This window comes from Aegilops tauschii, chromosome 2 (genome assembly GCF_002575655.3).
Source record: "Aegilops tauschii subsp. strangulata cultivar AL8/78 chromosome 2, Aet v6.0, whole genome shotgun sequence".
Classification (NCBI taxonomy): Eukaryota; Viridiplantae; Streptophyta; class Magnoliopsida; order Poales; family Poaceae; genus Aegilops; species Aegilops tauschii.
The window spans coordinates 160861988-160881216 of record NC_053036.3 but is presented as its reverse complement, the minus strand read 5'-3'; the positions used below and the strand labels follow the sequence as shown (position 1 = coordinate 160881216).

The 19229-nt window shown below is 46.0% G+C and overlaps 1 protein-coding gene across 1 annotated transcript; it reads left to right on the top strand.

The window, feature by feature from the left end:
- Positions 1 to 344: 344 nt before the first annotated feature.
- On the top strand, positions 345 to 2087 carry LOC109752046 (uncharacterized). The gene is made up of 2 exons (XM_020310914.4): positions 345 to 636; positions 735 to 2087. The coding sequence occupies exon 2, from the start codon at positions 946 to 948 to the stop codon at positions 1795 to 1797; it is 852 nt and encodes a 283-aa protein (XP_020166503.1). The 5' UTR covers positions 345 to 636; positions 735 to 945; the 3' UTR covers positions 1798 to 2087.
- Positions 2088 to 19229: the final 17142 nt, after the last annotated feature.

Here is a 19229-nt window from a genome sequence, read left to right as displayed (position 1 = left end):
CGAGATTAATATGTATACGCCCAAGCAAACAAAACAATTTCCACATCATACGGGGCCATCATCGTGTGCGCCCGCCCAGCGGCGGAAGACCCGGATCAGGTGGAGCTCACGTGTCCGCGGAGAGGGACGACCTTCCGCTGTGCTGTGATTGGACAGTGCAACCGCGGCAGCATCTCAGGCTCTCCCCAGCCCGAGACCTGTCTGTATGGTCTCGGCAGCTTGTAGCTGCCCGCGCGCGCCTCCCCGTCTTTTGCGCTGCCCACATTCCCCAAGGCCACCCTACCCTAGTGGTGCCCGCGGTCGCCCTCCCATGCTTGTCCTCTTCTCTCCGCCCGCTTGCTTTTGGTCACTCCAACACGGCCAGCTTAGCTTCCGCTTGAGCCCAAGCAAAAGGGAAAGAAAGGAAGGATGAAATGGCAGACACACTGCCTACTGCCAGTATTTTACTGCACCTGAGTACTACTACTACTACCTGACTCCTGAGTGAAGGGGGCACCTGCACTTCGTTGTGGAGCGGCCGAGTTCTTGTTCAGGGTGAGCGAGCGTAGTGGATTTGTCTGCCTGCTGTTTCTCAGCGTTCTTCTTCGCTGCTGCGATTGAGCTGGTGGCATCTTCTTCTTCATCTCGCTGAGAGAGGTTTGCTATTTCCTTTTTTCCCATTCCGTTGGTTGGTCTCGAAGGTTGCGGCTTTTCCGTTCGACTGGCCTTCATTTGCCATTGTTCGTGTGTTGCAGATTCCAGGTCGACGAACAGGGGTTACATCTTGTGCTGCGGAGGGCAAAGATGCGGTTCTGACGGATCACCTCGACCACTTTTCAGACCTCAAAGGATGAAGATGTTCTGCGCGTGACCGGGCGTCAACCAAACAGGGCGGTTGCGCTCGCTGCACACCCAGTGTTCGTGGAAAAGCCGCAAAGGCGCGGGCTGCAGCTCGCAACCGCCGCCATGAGAGATCTCGCGTCCTGCCTCAGCCAAACCGGCGTTCAAGTCGCCCACCCCTCCTCCTCAAGTGCCCAGAGCATGGTGCAGTGCGCCTACCTCGCCCGCCTGCGCGGCAAATCCTGCAGGGTCACCGTCACCTGGAGCAAGGCGGCCATGGGGCAGGCTCTGGCCATCGCCGTCCACGATTCCTCGGGCCGTTGCCTCTGCAAGACAGAGATAAAGCCATGGCTCTTCTCCAAGAGGAAAGGCTCCAAGGCCGTGGAGGTGGACGGCGGCGCCCTGGACATCCTCTGGGACCTGTCCTCGGCCAAATTCGCTGCTGGGCCGGAGCCGCTCCAAGGATACTATGTTGCTCTCATCTTTGATCTCGAGGCTGTCCTTGTGCTCGGGGACATGCCCAGGGTGGGGGGTCACAAGGCGTCTTCAGATGCTTTACCTTGTGATGCAGCCATGATAGCCAGGAAGGAGCACACGTACGGGAAGAAGGTGTACTGCACAAAGGCTCGGTTTTCGGACATTGGTCAGCATCATCATATCACCATAGAATGTGACACGTCAGGGACGAAGGATCCAAGCCTGGAGATCAGGATTGGGAAGAAGAGAGTGCTTCAGGTAAAGAGGCTTGCATGGAAGTTCAGAGGAAATCAGACGTTCTATGTTGATGGCCTACCCGTGGAGGTGCTCTGGGATGTGCACGATTGGCTATTTGGTTCGTCGAATGGATGCGCTGTGTTCTTGTTTCAGTCAGGCCGATCCATGGAGAAATTTTTGTCAAGGCCATCCTCACAGGATGAAAAGGAGCGTCAAGTGCATCGGTTTGGTTTTACTTTGATACTTCATGCATGGAAGGTTTAGTAGCAAAAGCAGCGCGATGGCAGATTTCTTCGGTTACTCCACATCGGATGAACGAATCCTAACAGTAGAATACAGGATCTAGCAAGCCTAACAAAACCTTTTGCGAGTTTTCATGTTTCTTAGTTGTTTGTTCTAGTTCTAGTGGTGGTTAGCAAGTTGAGTTTTGATCTATCCATATGATTTGGCAATGTCAATGAGTGGTGGAATGTTCAGCTGATTCTAGTACTCCATTTGTCTTTCCATTCCACCTTGCGCATTGTGAACAGAAATCTAAGAAAGTTTTTCAAAAAGTTGTTTCCTGCTACTCTGCACTCTTTGCAATTCTTATACTATGGATATGTATATTTTCAGTGAGGCTATGTAGAGTGACTACTGACTTCGAAAAAACTGCCGCAGTCTGGCAAAGATAATGATGATAATCAGCAGGTTTCATTTCTTAACCATCGCAGAACTCTGAGCATGCTGCACTGCCCCTCCCAGTGTGCAGTGTGCTTCACCACTGGATATATATGTTGATGATTGATCCTCCTGTCCTGTTAACTACAGAAGTTGCCCAAATGTGGAAGTTTTCTTTTTCTCGCGAGAGGGAAAAGTGGAAGTCAAAATGTCCAAAACCAAGAAGTCAGATTATACTAGTTAAAAGGTGAAAGTTGAGCCTGTATTTTTTGTTAAATGTCCTATCTTTTCCACAACTAAGTTTACAGGATGATCCCTTCTCAAAGTAATGAATCTAGTTACTGAACATCCTCCCTCTGTATCAAAAATAAGTTTCTTAACTTTAGTATAACTTCGTACAAAAGTTGGTATAAAATTGAGACACTAATTTTAGGACGGAATGAGTACTTTTTTGTTGTTGATGCCCCCTTGGCCCCTGAGCACCACAATACTGGTATATCAGCGCAGATTATTTATTCTAATTGTCTTTATACTCGCTGCTAGTTCCTTTAGCAGAATATCATGCACCAAGAGGTGCAAAGTTGCATCGTACACCTATCTTTTTGTCAAATGTCCAATCTTTTTGAGCCTGTATTTTTGTCAAGTGTGGTGAGGTGAGGTGAGCGAAGTTGAGCCTGTATTTTTGTCAAGTGTCCTATCCTTTTCTCAACTACTCCTAAAGTTTACAGGACGATCTCCAAATATCCTCAAAGTAATGAGACTGGTTACTGAACATCTTTCTTGTGGGTGTTGATGAACCCCCTGAGCTCCACGTTAAGGATATACTAGTCCAAACTATTTGATCTAGCTGTTTTTATACTCACTGCCAGTATCTTTAGCAGAATATCACGCACTGAGAGGTGCAAAGCTGCATTGCACACCCACCAGAGCAACCTAGATAATGTTAAACTTCACTTATCATGACCACAAACACATGCGCGTAATACAGTTACCGACACCATCATGACTACCACATTCGGCTCAGCATTTTTTTTAGCTAAAGACATTTGGCTCAGCATACACAAATACTACACAATTGTAGTTGTTTCTAGTCCCCATCTTTCCTAGTTGCATGTGTTGTATAGTACTCCCTCCGTTTTAAAATAGATGACTCAACTTTATACTAACTTCATAGGAACGGAGGGAGTATGTTTGTAAATTGTGAAACCCTAACATGTGCAGATGTGCTATGTTTAAAGCACAGTTAACAGTTGTATCATTTTCTTTCACGCACACTGCATGCGCCTTTGCACCAACCCATTCTCTAGAAGCACTCGTCGGTTGGCCTAGCACGTAGAGCGGGGGGAGATCGTCTGCTCAAGCAAAGAAGTACGCTGATGATACAATCATCTTTATGGAGCATGACCTAGCCAAGGCGAGAAATATGAAGCTGGTGTTATGCCTGTTCGAACAATTGACCGGGTTAAAGATTAACTTTCATAAGAGCGAGCTGTTCTGCTTTGATAGAGCCAAAGACGAACAGGAGGCTTATCGGCAATTGTTTGGGTGCGACTTGGGGGTTTTACCTTTCTCGTATCTAGGTATTCCAATCCACCATAGAAAGCTGACCAATAGAGAATGGAAATGCATCGAAGACCGGTTTGAGAAGAAACTGAGTTGCTGGAAGGGCAAACTCATGTCATATGGAGGCCGGTTAATTCTGATTAATTCGGTGCTCACGAGTATGCCTATGTTTCTCTTATCGTTCTTTCAAGTCCCAGTTGGTGTTAGGAAAAGACTGGACTTTTATCGATCGCGTTTCTTTTGGCAAGGTGATGATCTCAAAAGAAAATACAGACTTGCAAAATGGGATATCATCTGTCGACCGAAAGACCAAGGGGGTCTTGGTATTGAGAATCTTGAAGTTAAGAACAGATGCCTTCTTAGCAAGTGGTTGTGGAAGCTTTCTTTTGAGACTGATGCCATGTGGGCCCAGATCCTTCGCGGCAAGTACCTACAGACAAAGTCCTTGTCCCAGGTCACAGTCAGGCCAACTGACTCGCCTTTCTGAAAAGGCCTGATGAAAGTCAAACAATCTCTGTTTAATAGGACAAAGGTTGTTATTGGCAACGGCGCTACTACGCGCTTCTGGGAGGATACTTGGCTCGGCGAGACACCCTTAGCCATTCAATATCCGTCTTTATATCGCATTGTTCAACGACGTGAGGTGTTCATTACTACGGTGTTTCAATCCATCCCCCTTAATATTCAGTTCAGACGGTCGTTAATAGGCAATCGTTGGGAAGATTGGCTTCGTTTAGTTCGGCGACTAATGGATGTCCAGCTTTCTCAACACCCCGATGAATTACGCTGGAAACTGACTAAGTCTGGAGTATTCACGGTTAAATCAATGTATATTGATGTAATTAATTCGAGCTCCATTCCTACCTCCAAGCATGTTTGGGCTGTCAAAGTTCCTTTGAAAATAAAAGTGTTTATGTGGTTTGTCCATAAACAGGTTATTTTAACCAAGGATAATTTGATTAAGCGTAATTGGACAGGACCTACGAGGTGTAGCTTCTGTGATCGGGACGAGACGATCGAACATCTCTTTTTTGATTGCCCATTGGCCAGAGTACTTTGGCGGACGGTTCACATTGCTTTTAATTACTCCACCGATTTCTGTCACTTCGTTATTTGGGACATGGCTCACTGGGATTGAGCCTGAATTAGCGAGACATATTCGTGTTGGAGTTTGCGCTTTGTTGTGGACTATCTGGACTTGCAGGAATGATTTGGTTTTTAACAGAACATCACGTGTTCGCTTTTTGCAGGTTATTTTCCGAGCTACGGCCGTGATCCGTTCATGGTCGCTACTCACTCCGATGGAGGCCAGGGAGCGTTCGGTTACTGGATCTATCCGCTGGGAGATGGTAGCTCGGGATATCTTCAACCGGTTTGGATGGCGGTCATGTAATAGGATAGTCAATTAGTTTCCCTATTTATTTTTAGCCAGCCGGTTGTGGCGTATTTATCTTGGCTAGTTTGTGTGTTTAGCCTCTTTTAGCTCTGTGTGAGCTGTCTTTTTATTACTTTTTCAGTCCGAGACTTTGGAACCTTGTTGGAACCTTTTATTTTGGTAATAAGATGGCCGTATGCATCATTCTGATGCAGAGGCCGGGGAGATTCCCTTTTCGAAAAAAAAAGCAAAGAATATCCCGAGCGAGGTGTGCAAAGCACGGACGGAAAAACATTGACTTGGCGCTCCACTGATTCCATTCCGTGGGTGGATCCCATGAGATCCGCAAGTCGCTGCGCGGTACGGCGAAAGAAGGAAGGAAAAGCTTCCCCGCACGGGAGAAAGCGAGGAGGCAACCACTGAATGAATGAATGAATGAATGAACGAGTGAATACTCTCTCTCCGCTCGATTTGACGATTTCTTCCCCTCTCGTGAGTCGTGATCGGTCGAGATACTTAAACCGTCGCACTCTCCTTCTTCTTCTTCTTCTTTCTGACTATTCATGTTGGCCCGTGGGGCAATGGCGATGCCCCAACTGACGCCCTGCTCATCTTCGGACGGACACCTGGACGACGGGCGCGCAGCAGGCCATGTAGGCGCCAACTTGTGGGTCATGGCTGACCAGTGCCACGCCCTGTTCAGTGCTCACCGACGGTGGCTGTTGTGTCACTGAGACGTGCAAAAATGCATAGCAGTAGCAGGAGCTGCTCGTCATACAGATACAGGCGCAGGAGAGGGCGCCACGCCGACGGCCTGGCGAATGATTTGCCACGTTCGGAACGATGAAATCCTGCTGAAATGCCAATGTTCCAAGCGTGGTTTCTGTCTCTCCACAAAGCAGTGGAGCCATGGACGAATGGACTCGTGGCTCGTTTTGCCGACAGCGTAGGCCACGGCGGCCATAAAGCTTAAATAAGACCTGACCTGACAGGGCCGAGGGGACACCCTTCCGTTTTCTCCTCGACTAATAATAAGATGAGAAAACTGAAAAATTGGCGCGACCGAACGAGCGCAACGCTCCTGCGCCAATTCGATCGTTTGTTTATTAATTATTCATTCGTAGGGGGGGGGGGGGGGGGGGGGGATATGGATGGATGGCGACGCGGCACCAAGAGTGTTAAAGCCTATGATTAGGATACAAGGGAAGCCCGGCAACGTGATGTTATGAATAGTGGCCGAGCCGAGCAGCGGCAGAGACTTACTTCACAGGGCCTCAAAGCGACTCCATCTCTTCCCCCTCACGTCTCCTCCTCGTCCCTTCTACAAGATAGCTTGGCGTTGCTATTTCATCTCGTCTCCCGGCTGATCAGTGCACGCACGAGCAGGGCGGCCGGGGGAGAGAGCTCAGCTTAGGGTCTCGTTCATGGGGTGGCTGCGGTCGCTCATGGCGCCCATCAAGAAGCTCTGGATTCGCGTGCATTCCGCGCAGAAGAAGAGTATGTTCGCTCGTCTCTCTCTCTCTCTCTCTCTCTGCTTTGTTCTGATCGTCTATTCTTTCAAACTGCTCTGGTTTGCGAAACTCAGATTCTGATTCTGCGTGGTGCTGATCGTTGCTTTTGGTTGTGTGGTGGTAACAGAGAGAGGGATCTACATCCTGTACGAGGACGTCAAGTCGTGCCCGTGCGAGGACGTGCAGATCCTCTGGTCCATCCTCGTCGAGTCCCACCCGCCGCCGCCGCTGCGGCTGAAGCAGTGATCGACCGGCCGGCCGGTCCCCTGCCGCCGTCCGTCGATCGAGCACGGCGCTCCGACGTACCGATGGCCTCCCGGCGGCAGCCTACCGACCCCGGCATGCTTCGACAGGCTGTCGGTGGCTCGGTGTAGTGTGCATAAAGATGATGGAGCGAGCAGCAGTTCCGTGTCGCCATGATAGTAGAAAAGTAGGTGTTCCCTCGGCCTCTCCCTTGTGAGCCACGGAAATGGCGTGCGTGCGTGCATGGCCGGTGAGCTCCCCTCTCGCTCGCATCGCATGTGTCCTTCACCGACACTGCGGTTCTGTGAAGCAAGGTTTTTTTTTCTTTTCTCTTCTTTCTTCTTTTCCTTTTTGGAAAAAAAGGGGAAGGCACGTGTAAGGCTCGGTTGGTGGCCCGGGTCAATGGCCGCGCGTGCCTGTATTATCATCTTGTAAATACGAGAGAGATACGAGTGAGAAGGCTGTAAGCACCAGACACGAGCGATGATGGTGTTGAGGGAAAAGAATTGTGAGTGTGGCATTGATAGATGGCCTGATTGATCCTGTGCTCCCTGTGGCTCGCGTGCAAGGGAGGTGGGCGTGGTTTGACCTGACCACCGCGCCACACGTAGTGCGTGTGTGTGGGGGATGGGTGAGCGCGCGCACGGGTGGCGTGGTTAATGCCGTGGCCGGACCGGGGATTGTTTTCGTCGGCCCGTGCGGTTGCAGGTTCATTGGTCGACGTCGGGGTGGTTGGTTGCTTCCGAGGGTCCGTCTGCCGCCGCTTCGCCGTCATCATCGGGATGGGTTCGCCGTGTCCGCTGCTTCCAGCTGAGACGGGGAGGAGCACGAAGTAAAGGATATATGTGACCACAAGTGGAGACGATGAAGACGAGGATGTGTTTCCGAAGTTCCCTCCTTTGAGGAGGTATGTCTCTATTGAAGGGATGAATGCACAATGCTCCCTAAGTTTCCCAAGGACTTGCTCTATTCTCCTGACGTCCACGCACGATGCAAGGCGCTATGAATCCACTAGTGCTACCGTTGAAGGCGGTAACCGGAACCTTTACAAATAAGGTTGGGACAATCTTCACAATTTAATTGGAGGCTCCCGACAAGTTTGATTGGCTAGAGAAGGAGATCGGGCAAATTGGAACTTAGGACATTAATGAAGGAGAGAGGGAAGCAAGAGGTAAGTGGGAGGAGGAAGAACCCCCTCCTTAAATTGTCCCACAAAAAAACCTAACCGTTATGCAGGAAAAAGCAGTGGAGCAGTACAACCGCTCAGCGAGCAGTGCAAAATCGCTCCAGGCAGCAAAACTTGGCTGCAATGACCAGAGCGGTACAACCGTCTTGACCACTGGCTGTATCGGTTATTATGAAATAGTCGGAACAACCGTTCTACTTCCGCTCGAGTATCGTGCCCAACACCAAGGGAAATCACCCCTGAGCGATGGTTGGGGCAGTACTAGAGCCGGTTTAACGGCCCTAGACGTGACTAGTGGTGGCCGCAGGGTCCTGGGTAGTATAATTGTTTGGGACACCAATTATACCGGATATTAAATATTCGAAATAACCGGCCAACCATCGCATGAGTACCGCCGCCAGACCCAAGGGGATCACTCCTAGGGCGGTGGTTGGACCAGTGCTATGGCCGGTAGTAACGCTCACATAAGGAGATGTACAACCGCCTATGCCGTGTCTGTTGGGTAACGTAGTAATTTCAAAAAAATTCCTACGCACACGCAAGATCATGGTGATGCATAGCAACGAGGGGAGAGTGTAGTCCACGTACCCTCGTAGACCGAAAGCGGAAGCGTTAACACAACGCGGTTGATGTAGTCGTATGTCTTCACGATCCGACCGATCAAGTACCGAACGCACGTCACCTCCGAGTTCAGCACACGTTCAGCTCGATGACGTCCCTCGAACTCCGATCCAGCCGAGTGTTGAGGGAGAGTTTCGTCAGCACGACGGCGTGGTGACGATGATGATGTTCTACCGACGCAAGGCTTCACCTAAGCACCGCTACGATATTATCGAGGTGTAACATGGTGGAGGGGGGCACCGCACACGGCTAAAAGATCTCAAGGATCAATTGTTGTGTCTCTGGGGTGCCCCCCTGCCCCCGTATATAAAGGAGCAAGGGGAAGGCAGCCGGCCAAGGGGAGAGGCGCGCCAAAGGGGGGAGTCCTACTCCCGGTGGGAGTAGGACTCCTCCTTTCCTTGTGGGAGTAGGAGAAGGGAAGGGGGAAGGAGAAAGAAGGAAGGGGGCGCCCCCCCTCCCTAGTCCAATTCGGACTAGCCCATGGGGAGGGGTGCGGCCACCCTTTGAGGTCTTTCCCTCCTTTCCCGTATGGCCCATTAAGGCCCAATACGAATTCCCGTAACTCTCCGGTACTCCGAAAAACACCCGAATCACTCGGAACCTTTCCGAAGTCCGAATATAGTCGTCCAATATATCGATCTTTACGTCTCGGCCATTTCGAGACTCCTCGTCATGTCCCCGATCTCATCCGGGACTCCGAACTCCTTAGGTACATCAAAACTCAATAAAACTGTCATCGTAACGTTAAGCGTGCGGACCCTTCGGGTTCGAGAACTATGTAGACATGACCGAGACACCTCTCCGGTCAATAACCAATAGCGGGACCTGGATGCCCATATTGGCTCCCACATATTCTACGAAGATCGTTATCGGTCAGACCGCATAACAACATACGCTGTTCCCTTTGTCATCGGTATGTTACTTGCCCGAGATTCGATCGTCGGTATCTCGATACCTAGTTCAATCTCGTTACTGGCAAGTCTCTTTACTCGTTCCGTAATACATCATCCCGCAACTAACTCATTAGTCACAATGCTTGCAAGGCTTATAGTGATGTGCATTACGGAGTGGGCCCAGAGATACCTCTCCGACAATCGGAGTGACAAATCCTAATCTCGAAATACGCCAACCCAACAAGTACCTTTGAAGACACCTGTAGAGCACCTTTATAATCACCCATTTACGTTGTGACGTTTGGTAGCACACAAAGTGTTCCTCCGGTAAACGGGAGTTGCATAATCTCATAGTCAGAGGAACATGTATAAGTCATGAAGAAAGCAATAGCAACATACTAAACGATCGGGTGCTAAGCTAACGGAATGGGTCAAGTCAATCACGTCATTCTCCTAATGAGGTGATCTCGTTAATCAAATGACAACTCATGTCTATGGCTAGGAAACATAGCCATCTTTGATTAACGAGCTAGTCAAGTAGAGGCATACTAGTGACACTCTGTTTGTCTATGTATTCACACATGTATTATGTTTCCGGTTAATACAATTCTAGCATGAATAATAAACATTTATCATGATATAAGGAAATATATAATACTTTATTATTGCCTCTAGGGCATATTTCCTTCAGTCTCCCACTTGCACTAGAGTCAATAATCTAGTTCACATCGCCATGTGATTTAACATCAATAATTCACATCACCATGTGATTAACACCCATAGTTCACATGTCTATGTGACCAACACTCAAAGGGTTTACTAGAGTCAATAATCTAGTTCACATCGCTATCTGATTAACACCCAAAGAGTACTAAGGTGTGATCATGTTTTGATTGTGAGATAATTTTAGTCAACGGGTCTGTCACATTCAGATCCGTAAGGATTTTTCAAATTTCTATGTCTACAATGCTCTGCACGGAGCTACTCTAGCTAATTGCTCCCACTTTCAATATATATCTAGACCGAGACTTAGAGTCATCTAGATTTAGTGTCAAAACTTGCATCGACGTAACCCTTTACGACGAACCTTTTGTCACTTCCATAATCGAGAAACATTTCCTTATTCCACTAAGGATAATTTTGACCGCTGTCCAGTGATCTACTCCTAGATCACTATTGTACTCCCTTGCCAAAATCAGTGTAGGGTATACAATAGATCTGGTACATAGCATGGCATACTTTATAGAACCTATGGCCAAGGCATAGGGAATGACTTTCATTCTCTTTCTATCTTCTGCCGTGGTCGGGCTTTGAGTCTTACTCAATTTCACACCTTGTAACACAGGCAAGAACTCTTTCTTTGACTGTTCTATTTTGAACTACTTCAAAATCTTGTTAAGGTATGTACTCATTGAAAAACTTATCAAGCGTCTTCATCTATCTCTATAGATCTTGATGCTCAATAGGTAAGCAGCTTCACCGAGGTCTTTCTTTGAAAACTCCTTTCAAACACTCCTTTATGCTTTGCAGAATTATTCTACATTATTTCCGATCAACAATATGTCATTCACATATACTTATCAGAAATGCTGTAGTGCTCCCACTCACTTTCTTGTAAATACAGGCTTCACCGCAAGTCTGTATAAAACTATATCCTTTGATCAACTTATCAAAGCGTATATTCCAACTCCGAGATGCTTGCACCAGTCCATAGATGGATCGCTGGAGCTTGCATATTTTGTTAGCACTTTTAGGATTGACAAAACCTCCTGGTTGCATCATATACAACTCTTCTTTAATAAATCCATTAAGGAATGCAGTTTTGTTTATCCATTTGCCATATTTCATAAAATGCGGCAATTGCTAACATGATTCAGACAGACTTAAGCATAGATACGAGTGAGAAACTCTCATCGTAGTCAACACCTTGAACTTGTCGAAAACCTTTTGCGACAATTCTAGCTTTGTAGATAGTAACACTACTATCAGCGTCCGTCTTCCTCTTGAAGATCCATTTAATCTCAATGGCTCGCCGATCATTGGGCAAGTCAATCAAAGTCCATACTTTGTTCTCATACATGGATCTCATCTCAGATTTCATGGCCTCAAGCCATTTTGCGGAATCTGGGCTTACCATCGCTTCTTCATAGTTCGTAGGTTCGTCATGGTCAAATAACATGACCTCCAGAACAGGATTACCGTACCACTCTGGTGTGGATCTCACTCTGGTTTACCTACGAGTTTTGGTAGTAACTTGATCGGAAGTTACATGATCATCATCATTAACTTCCTCACTAATTGGTGTAGGAGTCACAGGAACAGATTTCTGTGATGAACTACTTTCCAATAAGGGAGCAGGTACAGTTACCTCATTAAGTTCTACTTTCCTCCCACTCACTTCTTTCGAGAGAAACTCCTTCTCTAGAAAGGATCCATTCTTAGCAACGAATTTCTTGCCTTCGCATCCGTGATAGAAGGTGTACCCAACTGTCTCCTTTGGGTATCCTATGAAGACACATTTCTCCGATTTGGGTTTGAGCTTATCAGGATGAAACCTTTTCACATAAGCATTGCAACCCCAAACTTTAAGAAACGACAACTTTGGTTTCTTGCCAAACCACAGTTCATAAGATGTCGTCTCAACGGATTTAGATGGTACCCTATTTAACGTGAATGCAGCTGTCTCTAATGCATAACCCCAAAACGATAGTGGTAGATCGGTAAGAGACATCATATATCGCACCATATCTAATAAAGTACGGTTACGATGTTCGGACACACCATTACACCGTGGTGTTCTAGGTGGCGTGAGTAGTGAAACTATTTCACATTGTTTTAACTGAAGGCCAAACTCGTAACTCAAATACTCTTCTCCACGATCAGATCGTAGAAACTTTATTTTCTTGTTACGATGATTTTCCGCTTCACTCTGAAATTATATGAACTTTTCAAATGTTTCAGACTTCTGTTTCATTAAGTAGATATACCCATATCTGCTCAAATCATCTGTGAAGGTCAGAAAATAATGATACATGCTACGAGCCTCAATATTCATCGGACCACATACATCTGTATGTATGATTTCCAACAAATCTGTTGCTCTCTCCATAGTTCCGGAGAACGGCGTTTTAGTCATCTTGCCCATGAGGCACGGTTCGCAAGCATCAAGTGATTCATAATCAAGTGATTCCAAAATCCCATCATTATGGAGTTTCTTCATGCGCTTTACACCAATATGACCTAAACGGCAGTGCCACAAATAAGTTGCACTATCATTATTAACTTTGCATCTTTTGGCTTCATTATTATGAATATGTGTATCACTACGATCGAGATCCAAGAAACCATTTTATTGGGTGTATGACCATAGAAGGTTTTCTTCATGTAAAAAGAACAACAATTGTTCTCTAACTTAAATGAATAACCGAATTGCAAAAAACATGATCAAATCATATTCATGCTCAACGCAAACACCAAATAACACTTATTTAGTTTCAACACTAATATCGAAAGTATAGGGAGTGTGCGATGATGATCATATCAATCTTGGAACTACTTCCAACACACATCGTCACCTCTCCTTTTACTAGTCTCTGTTTATTCTGCAACTCCCGTTTCGAGTTACTACTCTTAGCAACTGAACCAGTATCAAATACCGAGGGGTTGCTATAAACACTAGTAAAGTACACATCAATAACATGTATATCCAATATACCTTTGTTCACTTTGCCATCCTTCTTATCCACCAAATACTTGGGGTAGTTCCGCTTCCAGTGACCAGTCCCTTTGCAGTAGAAGCACTTAGTCTCAGGCTTAGGACCAGACTTAGGCTTCTTCACTTGAGCAGCAACTTGCTTGCCGTTCTTCTTGAAGTTCCCTTTCTTCCCTTTGCCCTTTTCTTGAAACTAGTGGTCTCGTCAACCATCAACACTTGATGTTTTTCTTGATTTCTACCTTCGTCGATTTCAGCATCACGAAGAGCTCGGGAATTACTTTCGTCATCCCTTGCATTCTGTAGTTCATCACGAAGTTCTACTAACTTGGTGATGGTGACTAGAGAATTCTTTCAATCACTATTTTATCTGGAAGATAAACTCCCACTTGATTCAAGCGATTGTAGTACCCAGACAATCTGAGCACATGCTCACTGCTTGAGCTATTCTCCTCCATCTCTTAGCTATAGAACTTGTTGGAGACTTCATATCTCTCAACTTGGGTATTTGCTTGAAATATTAACTTCATCTGCTGGAACATCTCATATGGTCCATGACGTTCAAAACGTCTTTGAAGTCCCGATTCTAAGCCGTTAAGCATGGTGCACTAAACTATCAAGTAGTCATCATATTGAGCTAGCCAAACGTTCATAACGTCTGCATCTGCTCCTGCAATAGGTCTGTCACCTAGCGGTGCATCAAGGACATAATTTTTCTGTGCAGCAATGAGGATAATCCTCAGATCACGGATCCAATCCGCATCTTTGCTACTAACATCTTTCAACATAATTTTTCTCTAGGAACATATCAAAAATAAACACAGGGAAGCAACAACGCGAGCTATTGATCTACAACATAATTTGCAAAATACTATCAGGACTAAGTTCATGATAAATTTAAGTTCAATTAATCATATTACTTAAGAACTCCCACTTAGATAGACATCCCTCTAATCATCTAAGTGATTACGTGATCCAAATCAACTAAACCATGTCCGATTAACACGTGAGATGGAGTAGTTTCAATGGTGAACATCACTATGTTGATCATATCTACTATATGATTCACGCTCGACCTTTCGGTCTCTGTGTTCCGAGGCCATATCTGTATATGCTAGGCTCGTCAAGTTTAACCTGAGTATTCCGCGTGTGCAACTGTTTTGCACCCGTTGTATTTGAACGTAGAGCCTATCACACCCGATTAACACGTGGTGTCTCAGCACGAAGAACTTTCGCAACGGTGCATACTCAGGGAGAACACTTTATCTTGAAATTTTAGTGAGAGATCATCTTATAATGCTACCGTCAATCAAAGCAAGATAAGATGCATAAAGGATTAACATCACATGCAATCAATATAAGTGATATGATATGGCCATCATCATCTTGTGCTTGTGATCTCCATCTCCGAAGCACCGTGCTTGTGATCTCCATCTCCGAAGCACCGTCATGATCACCATTGTCACCGGCGCGACATCTTGATCTCCATCGTAGTATCGTTGTCGTCTCGCCAAATAATTGCTTTTACGACTATCGCTACCGCTTAGTGATAAAGTAAAACTATTACATGGCGATTGCATCTCATACAATAAAGCGACAACCATATGGCTCCTGCCAGTTGCCGATAACTCGGTTACAAAACATGATCATCTCATACAACAAATTATATCACATCATGTCTTGACCATATCACATCACAACATGCCCTGCAAAAACAAGTTAGACGTCCTCTACTTTGTTGTTGCATGTTTTACGTGGCTGCTATGGGCTTAGCAAGAACCGTTCTTACCTACGCATCAAAACCACAACGATAATTTGTCAAGTTGGTGCTGTTTTAACCTTCGCAAGGACCGGGCGTAGCCACACTCGGTTCAACTAAAGTGAGAGAGACAGACACCCGCCAATCACCTTTAAGCAACGAGTGCTCCGAACGGTGAAACCAGTCTCGCGTAAGCGTACGCGTAATATCGGTCCGGGCTGCTTCATCTCACAATACCGCTGAACCAAAGTATGACATGCTGGTAAGCAGTATGACTTATATCGCCCACAACTCACTTGTGTTCTACTCGTGCATAGCATCAACGCATAAAACCAGGCTCGGATGCCACTGTTGGGTAACGTAGTAATTTCAAAAAAATTCCTACGCACACGCAAGATCATGGTGATGCATAGCAACGAGAGGGGAGAGTGTAGTCCACGTACCCTCGTAGACCGAAAGCGGAAGCGTTAACACAACGCGGTTGATGTAGTCGTACGTCTTCACGATCCGACCGATCAAGTACCGAACGCACATCACCTCCGAGTTCAGCACACGTTCAGCTCGATGACGTCCCTCGAACTCCGATCCAGCCGAGTGTTGAGGGAGAGTTTTGTCAGCACGACGGCGTGGTGACGATGATGATGTTCTACCGACGCAGGGCTTCACCTAAGCACCGCTACGATATTATCGAGGTGTAATATGGTGGAGGGGGGCTCCGCACATGGCTAAAAGATCTCAAGGATCAATTGTTGTGTCTCTGGGGTGCCCCCTGCCCCTGTATATAAAGGAGCAAGGGGAAGGCAGCCGGCCAAGGGGAGAGGCGCGCCAAAGTGGGGAGTCCTACTCCCACCGGGAGTAGGACTCCTCCTTTCCTTGTGGGAGTAGGAGAAGGGAAGGGGGAAGGAGAAAGAAGGAAGGGGGCGCCTGTTGGGGAACGTAGTAATTTCAAAAAAATTCCTACGCACACGCAAGATCATGGTGATGCATAGCAACGAGAGGGGAGAGTGTTGTCCACGTACCCTCGTAGACCGACAGCGGAAGCGTTATCACAACGCGGTTGATGTAGTCGTACGTCTTCATGATCAAGTACCGAACGTACGGCACCTCCGAGTTCTACACACGTTCAGCTCGATGACGTCCCTCGAACTCCGATCCAGCCAAGTGTTGAGGGAGAGTTTCGTCAGCACGACAGCGTGGTGACGATGATGATGTTCCACCGACGCAGGGCTTCGCCTAAGCTCCGCAACGGTATTATCGAGGTGTAATATGGTGGAGGGGGCACCGCACACGGCTAAGAGATCTCAAGGATCAATTGTTGTGTCTCTGGGGTGCCCCCCTGCCCCCGTATATAAAGGAGCAAGGGGGAGGCAGCCGGCCAAGGGGAGAGGCGCGCCATAGGGGAAGGGAAGGGGGAAGGAGAAAGAAGAAAGGGTGCGCCCCCCTTCCCTAGTCCAATTCGGACCAGACCATGGGGAGGGGTGCGGCCACCTTTTGAGGCCTTTCTCTCCTTTCCTGTATGGCCCATTAAGGCCCAATACGAATTCCCGTAACTCTCCGGTACTCCGAAAAATACCCGAATCACTCGGAACCTTTCCAAAGTCCGAATATAGTCGTCCAATATATCGATCTTTACATCTCGACCATTTCGAGACTCCTCGTCATATCCCCGATCTCATCCGGGACTCTGAACTCCTTCGGTACATCAAAACTCAATAAAACTGTCATCGTAACATTAAGCGTGTGGACCCTACGGGTTCGAGAACTATGTAGACATGACCGAGACACGTCTCCGGTCAATAACCAATAGCGGGACCTAGATGCCCATATTGGCTCCCACATATTATACGAAGATCTTTATCGGTCAGACCGCATAACAACATACGTTGTTCCCTTTGTCACCGGTATGTTACTTGCCCGAGATTTGATCGTCGGTATCTCGATACCTAGTTCAATCTCGTTACTGGCAAGTCTCTTTACTCGTTTCGTAATACATCATCCCGCAACTAACTAATTAGTCACAATGCTTGCAAGGCTTATAGTGATGTGTATTACCGAGTGGGCCCAGAGATACCTCTCCGACAATCGGAGTGACAAATCCTAATCTCAAAATACGCCAACCCAACAAGTACCTTTGGAGACACCTGTAGAGCACCTTTATAATCACCCATTTACGTTGTGACATTTGGTAGCACACAAAGTGTTCCTCCGGTAAACGGGAGTTGCATAATCTCATAGTCATAGGAACATGTATAAGTCATGAAGAAAGCAATAGCAACATACTAAACGATCGAGTGCTAAGCTAACGGAATGGGTCAAGTCAATCACGTCATTCCCCTAATGAGGTGATCCCGTTAATCAAATGACAACTCATGTCTATGGCTAGGAAACATAACCATCTTTGATTAACGAGCTAGTCAAGTAGAGGCATACTAGTGACACTCTGTTTGTCTATGTATTCACACATGTATTATGTTTCCGGTTAATACAATTCTAGCATGAATAATAAACATTTATCATGACATAAGGAAATAAATAATACTTTATTATTGCCTCTAGGGCATATTTCCTTCAGTCTCCCACTTGCACTAGAGTCAATAATCTAGTTCACATCGCCATGTGATTTAACATCAATAATTCACATCACCATGTGATTAACACCCATAGTTCACATCTCTATGTGACCAACACTCAAAGGGTTTACTAGAGTCAATAATCTAGTTCACATTGCTATGTGATTAACACCCAAAGAGTACTAAGGTGTGATCATGTTTTGATTGTGAGATAATTTTAGTCAATGGGTCTGTCACATTCAGATCCGTAAGTATTTTGCAAATTTCTATGTCTACAATGCTCTGCACGGAGCTACTCTAGCTAATTGCTCCCACTTTCAGTATGTATCTACACCGAGACTTAGAGTCATCTAGATTTAGTGTCAAAACTTGCATCGACGTAACCCTTTACGACGAACCTTTTTGTCACTTCCATAATCGAGAAACATATCCTTATTCCACTAAGGATAATTTTGACCGCTGTCCAGTGATCTACTCCTAGATCACTATTGTACTCCCTTGCCAAAATCAGTGTAGGGTATACAATAGATCTGGTACATAGCATGGCATACTTTATAGAACCTATGGCCAAGGCATAGGGAATGACTTTCATTCTCTTTCTATCTTCTGCCGTGGTCGGGCTTTGAGTCTTACTCAATTTCACACCATGTAACACAGGCAAGAAACTCTTTTCTTTGGCTGTTCTATTTTGAACTACTTCAAAATCTTGTTAAGGTATGTACTCATTGAAAAAACTTATCAAGCGTCTTGATCTATCTCTATAGATCTTGATGCTCAATATGTAAGCAGCTTCACCGAGGTCTTTCTTTGAAAAACACCTTTCAAACACTCCTTTATGCTTTGCAGAATAATTCTACATTATTTCCGATCAACAATATGTCATTCACATATACTTATTAGAAATGATGTAGTGCTCCCACTCACTTTCTTGTAAATACAGGCTTCACCGCAAGTCTGTATAACACTATATCATTTGATCAACTTATCAAAGTGTATATTCCAACTCCGAGATGCTTGCACCAGTCCATAGATGGATCGCTGGAGCTTGCATATTTTGTTAGCACCTTTAGGATTGACAAAACCTTCTGGTTGCATCATATACAACTCTTCTTTAATAAATCCATTAAGGAATGCAGTTTTGTTTATCCATTTGCCATATTTCATAAAATGCGGCAATTGCTAACATGATTCGGACATACTTAAGCATAGATACGAGTGAGAAACTCTCATCGTAGTCAACACTTTGAACTTGTCGAAAATCTTTTTGCGACAATTCTAGCTTTGTAGATAGTAACACTACTATCAGCGTCCGTCTTCCTCTTGAAGATCCATTTATTCTCAATTGCTTGCCGATCATCGGGCAAGTCAACCAAAGTCCACACTTTGTTCTCATACATGGATCTCATCTCAGATTTCATGGTCTCAAGCCATTTTGCGGAATCTGGGCTCACCATCGCTTCTTCATAGTTCGTAGGTTCGTCATGGTCTAGTAACATAACCTCCAGAATAGGATTACCGTACCATTCTGGTGCGGATCTTACTCTGGTTTACCTACGAGATTTGGTAGTAACTTGATCTGAAGTTACATGATCATCATCATTAA

Excerpts from the sequence above, each read along its gene's own strand:
- LOC109752046 (XM_020310914.4), top strand. The coding sequence starts at position 946 with ATGAGAGATCTCGCGTCCTGCCTCAGCCAAACCGGCGTTCAAGTCGCC.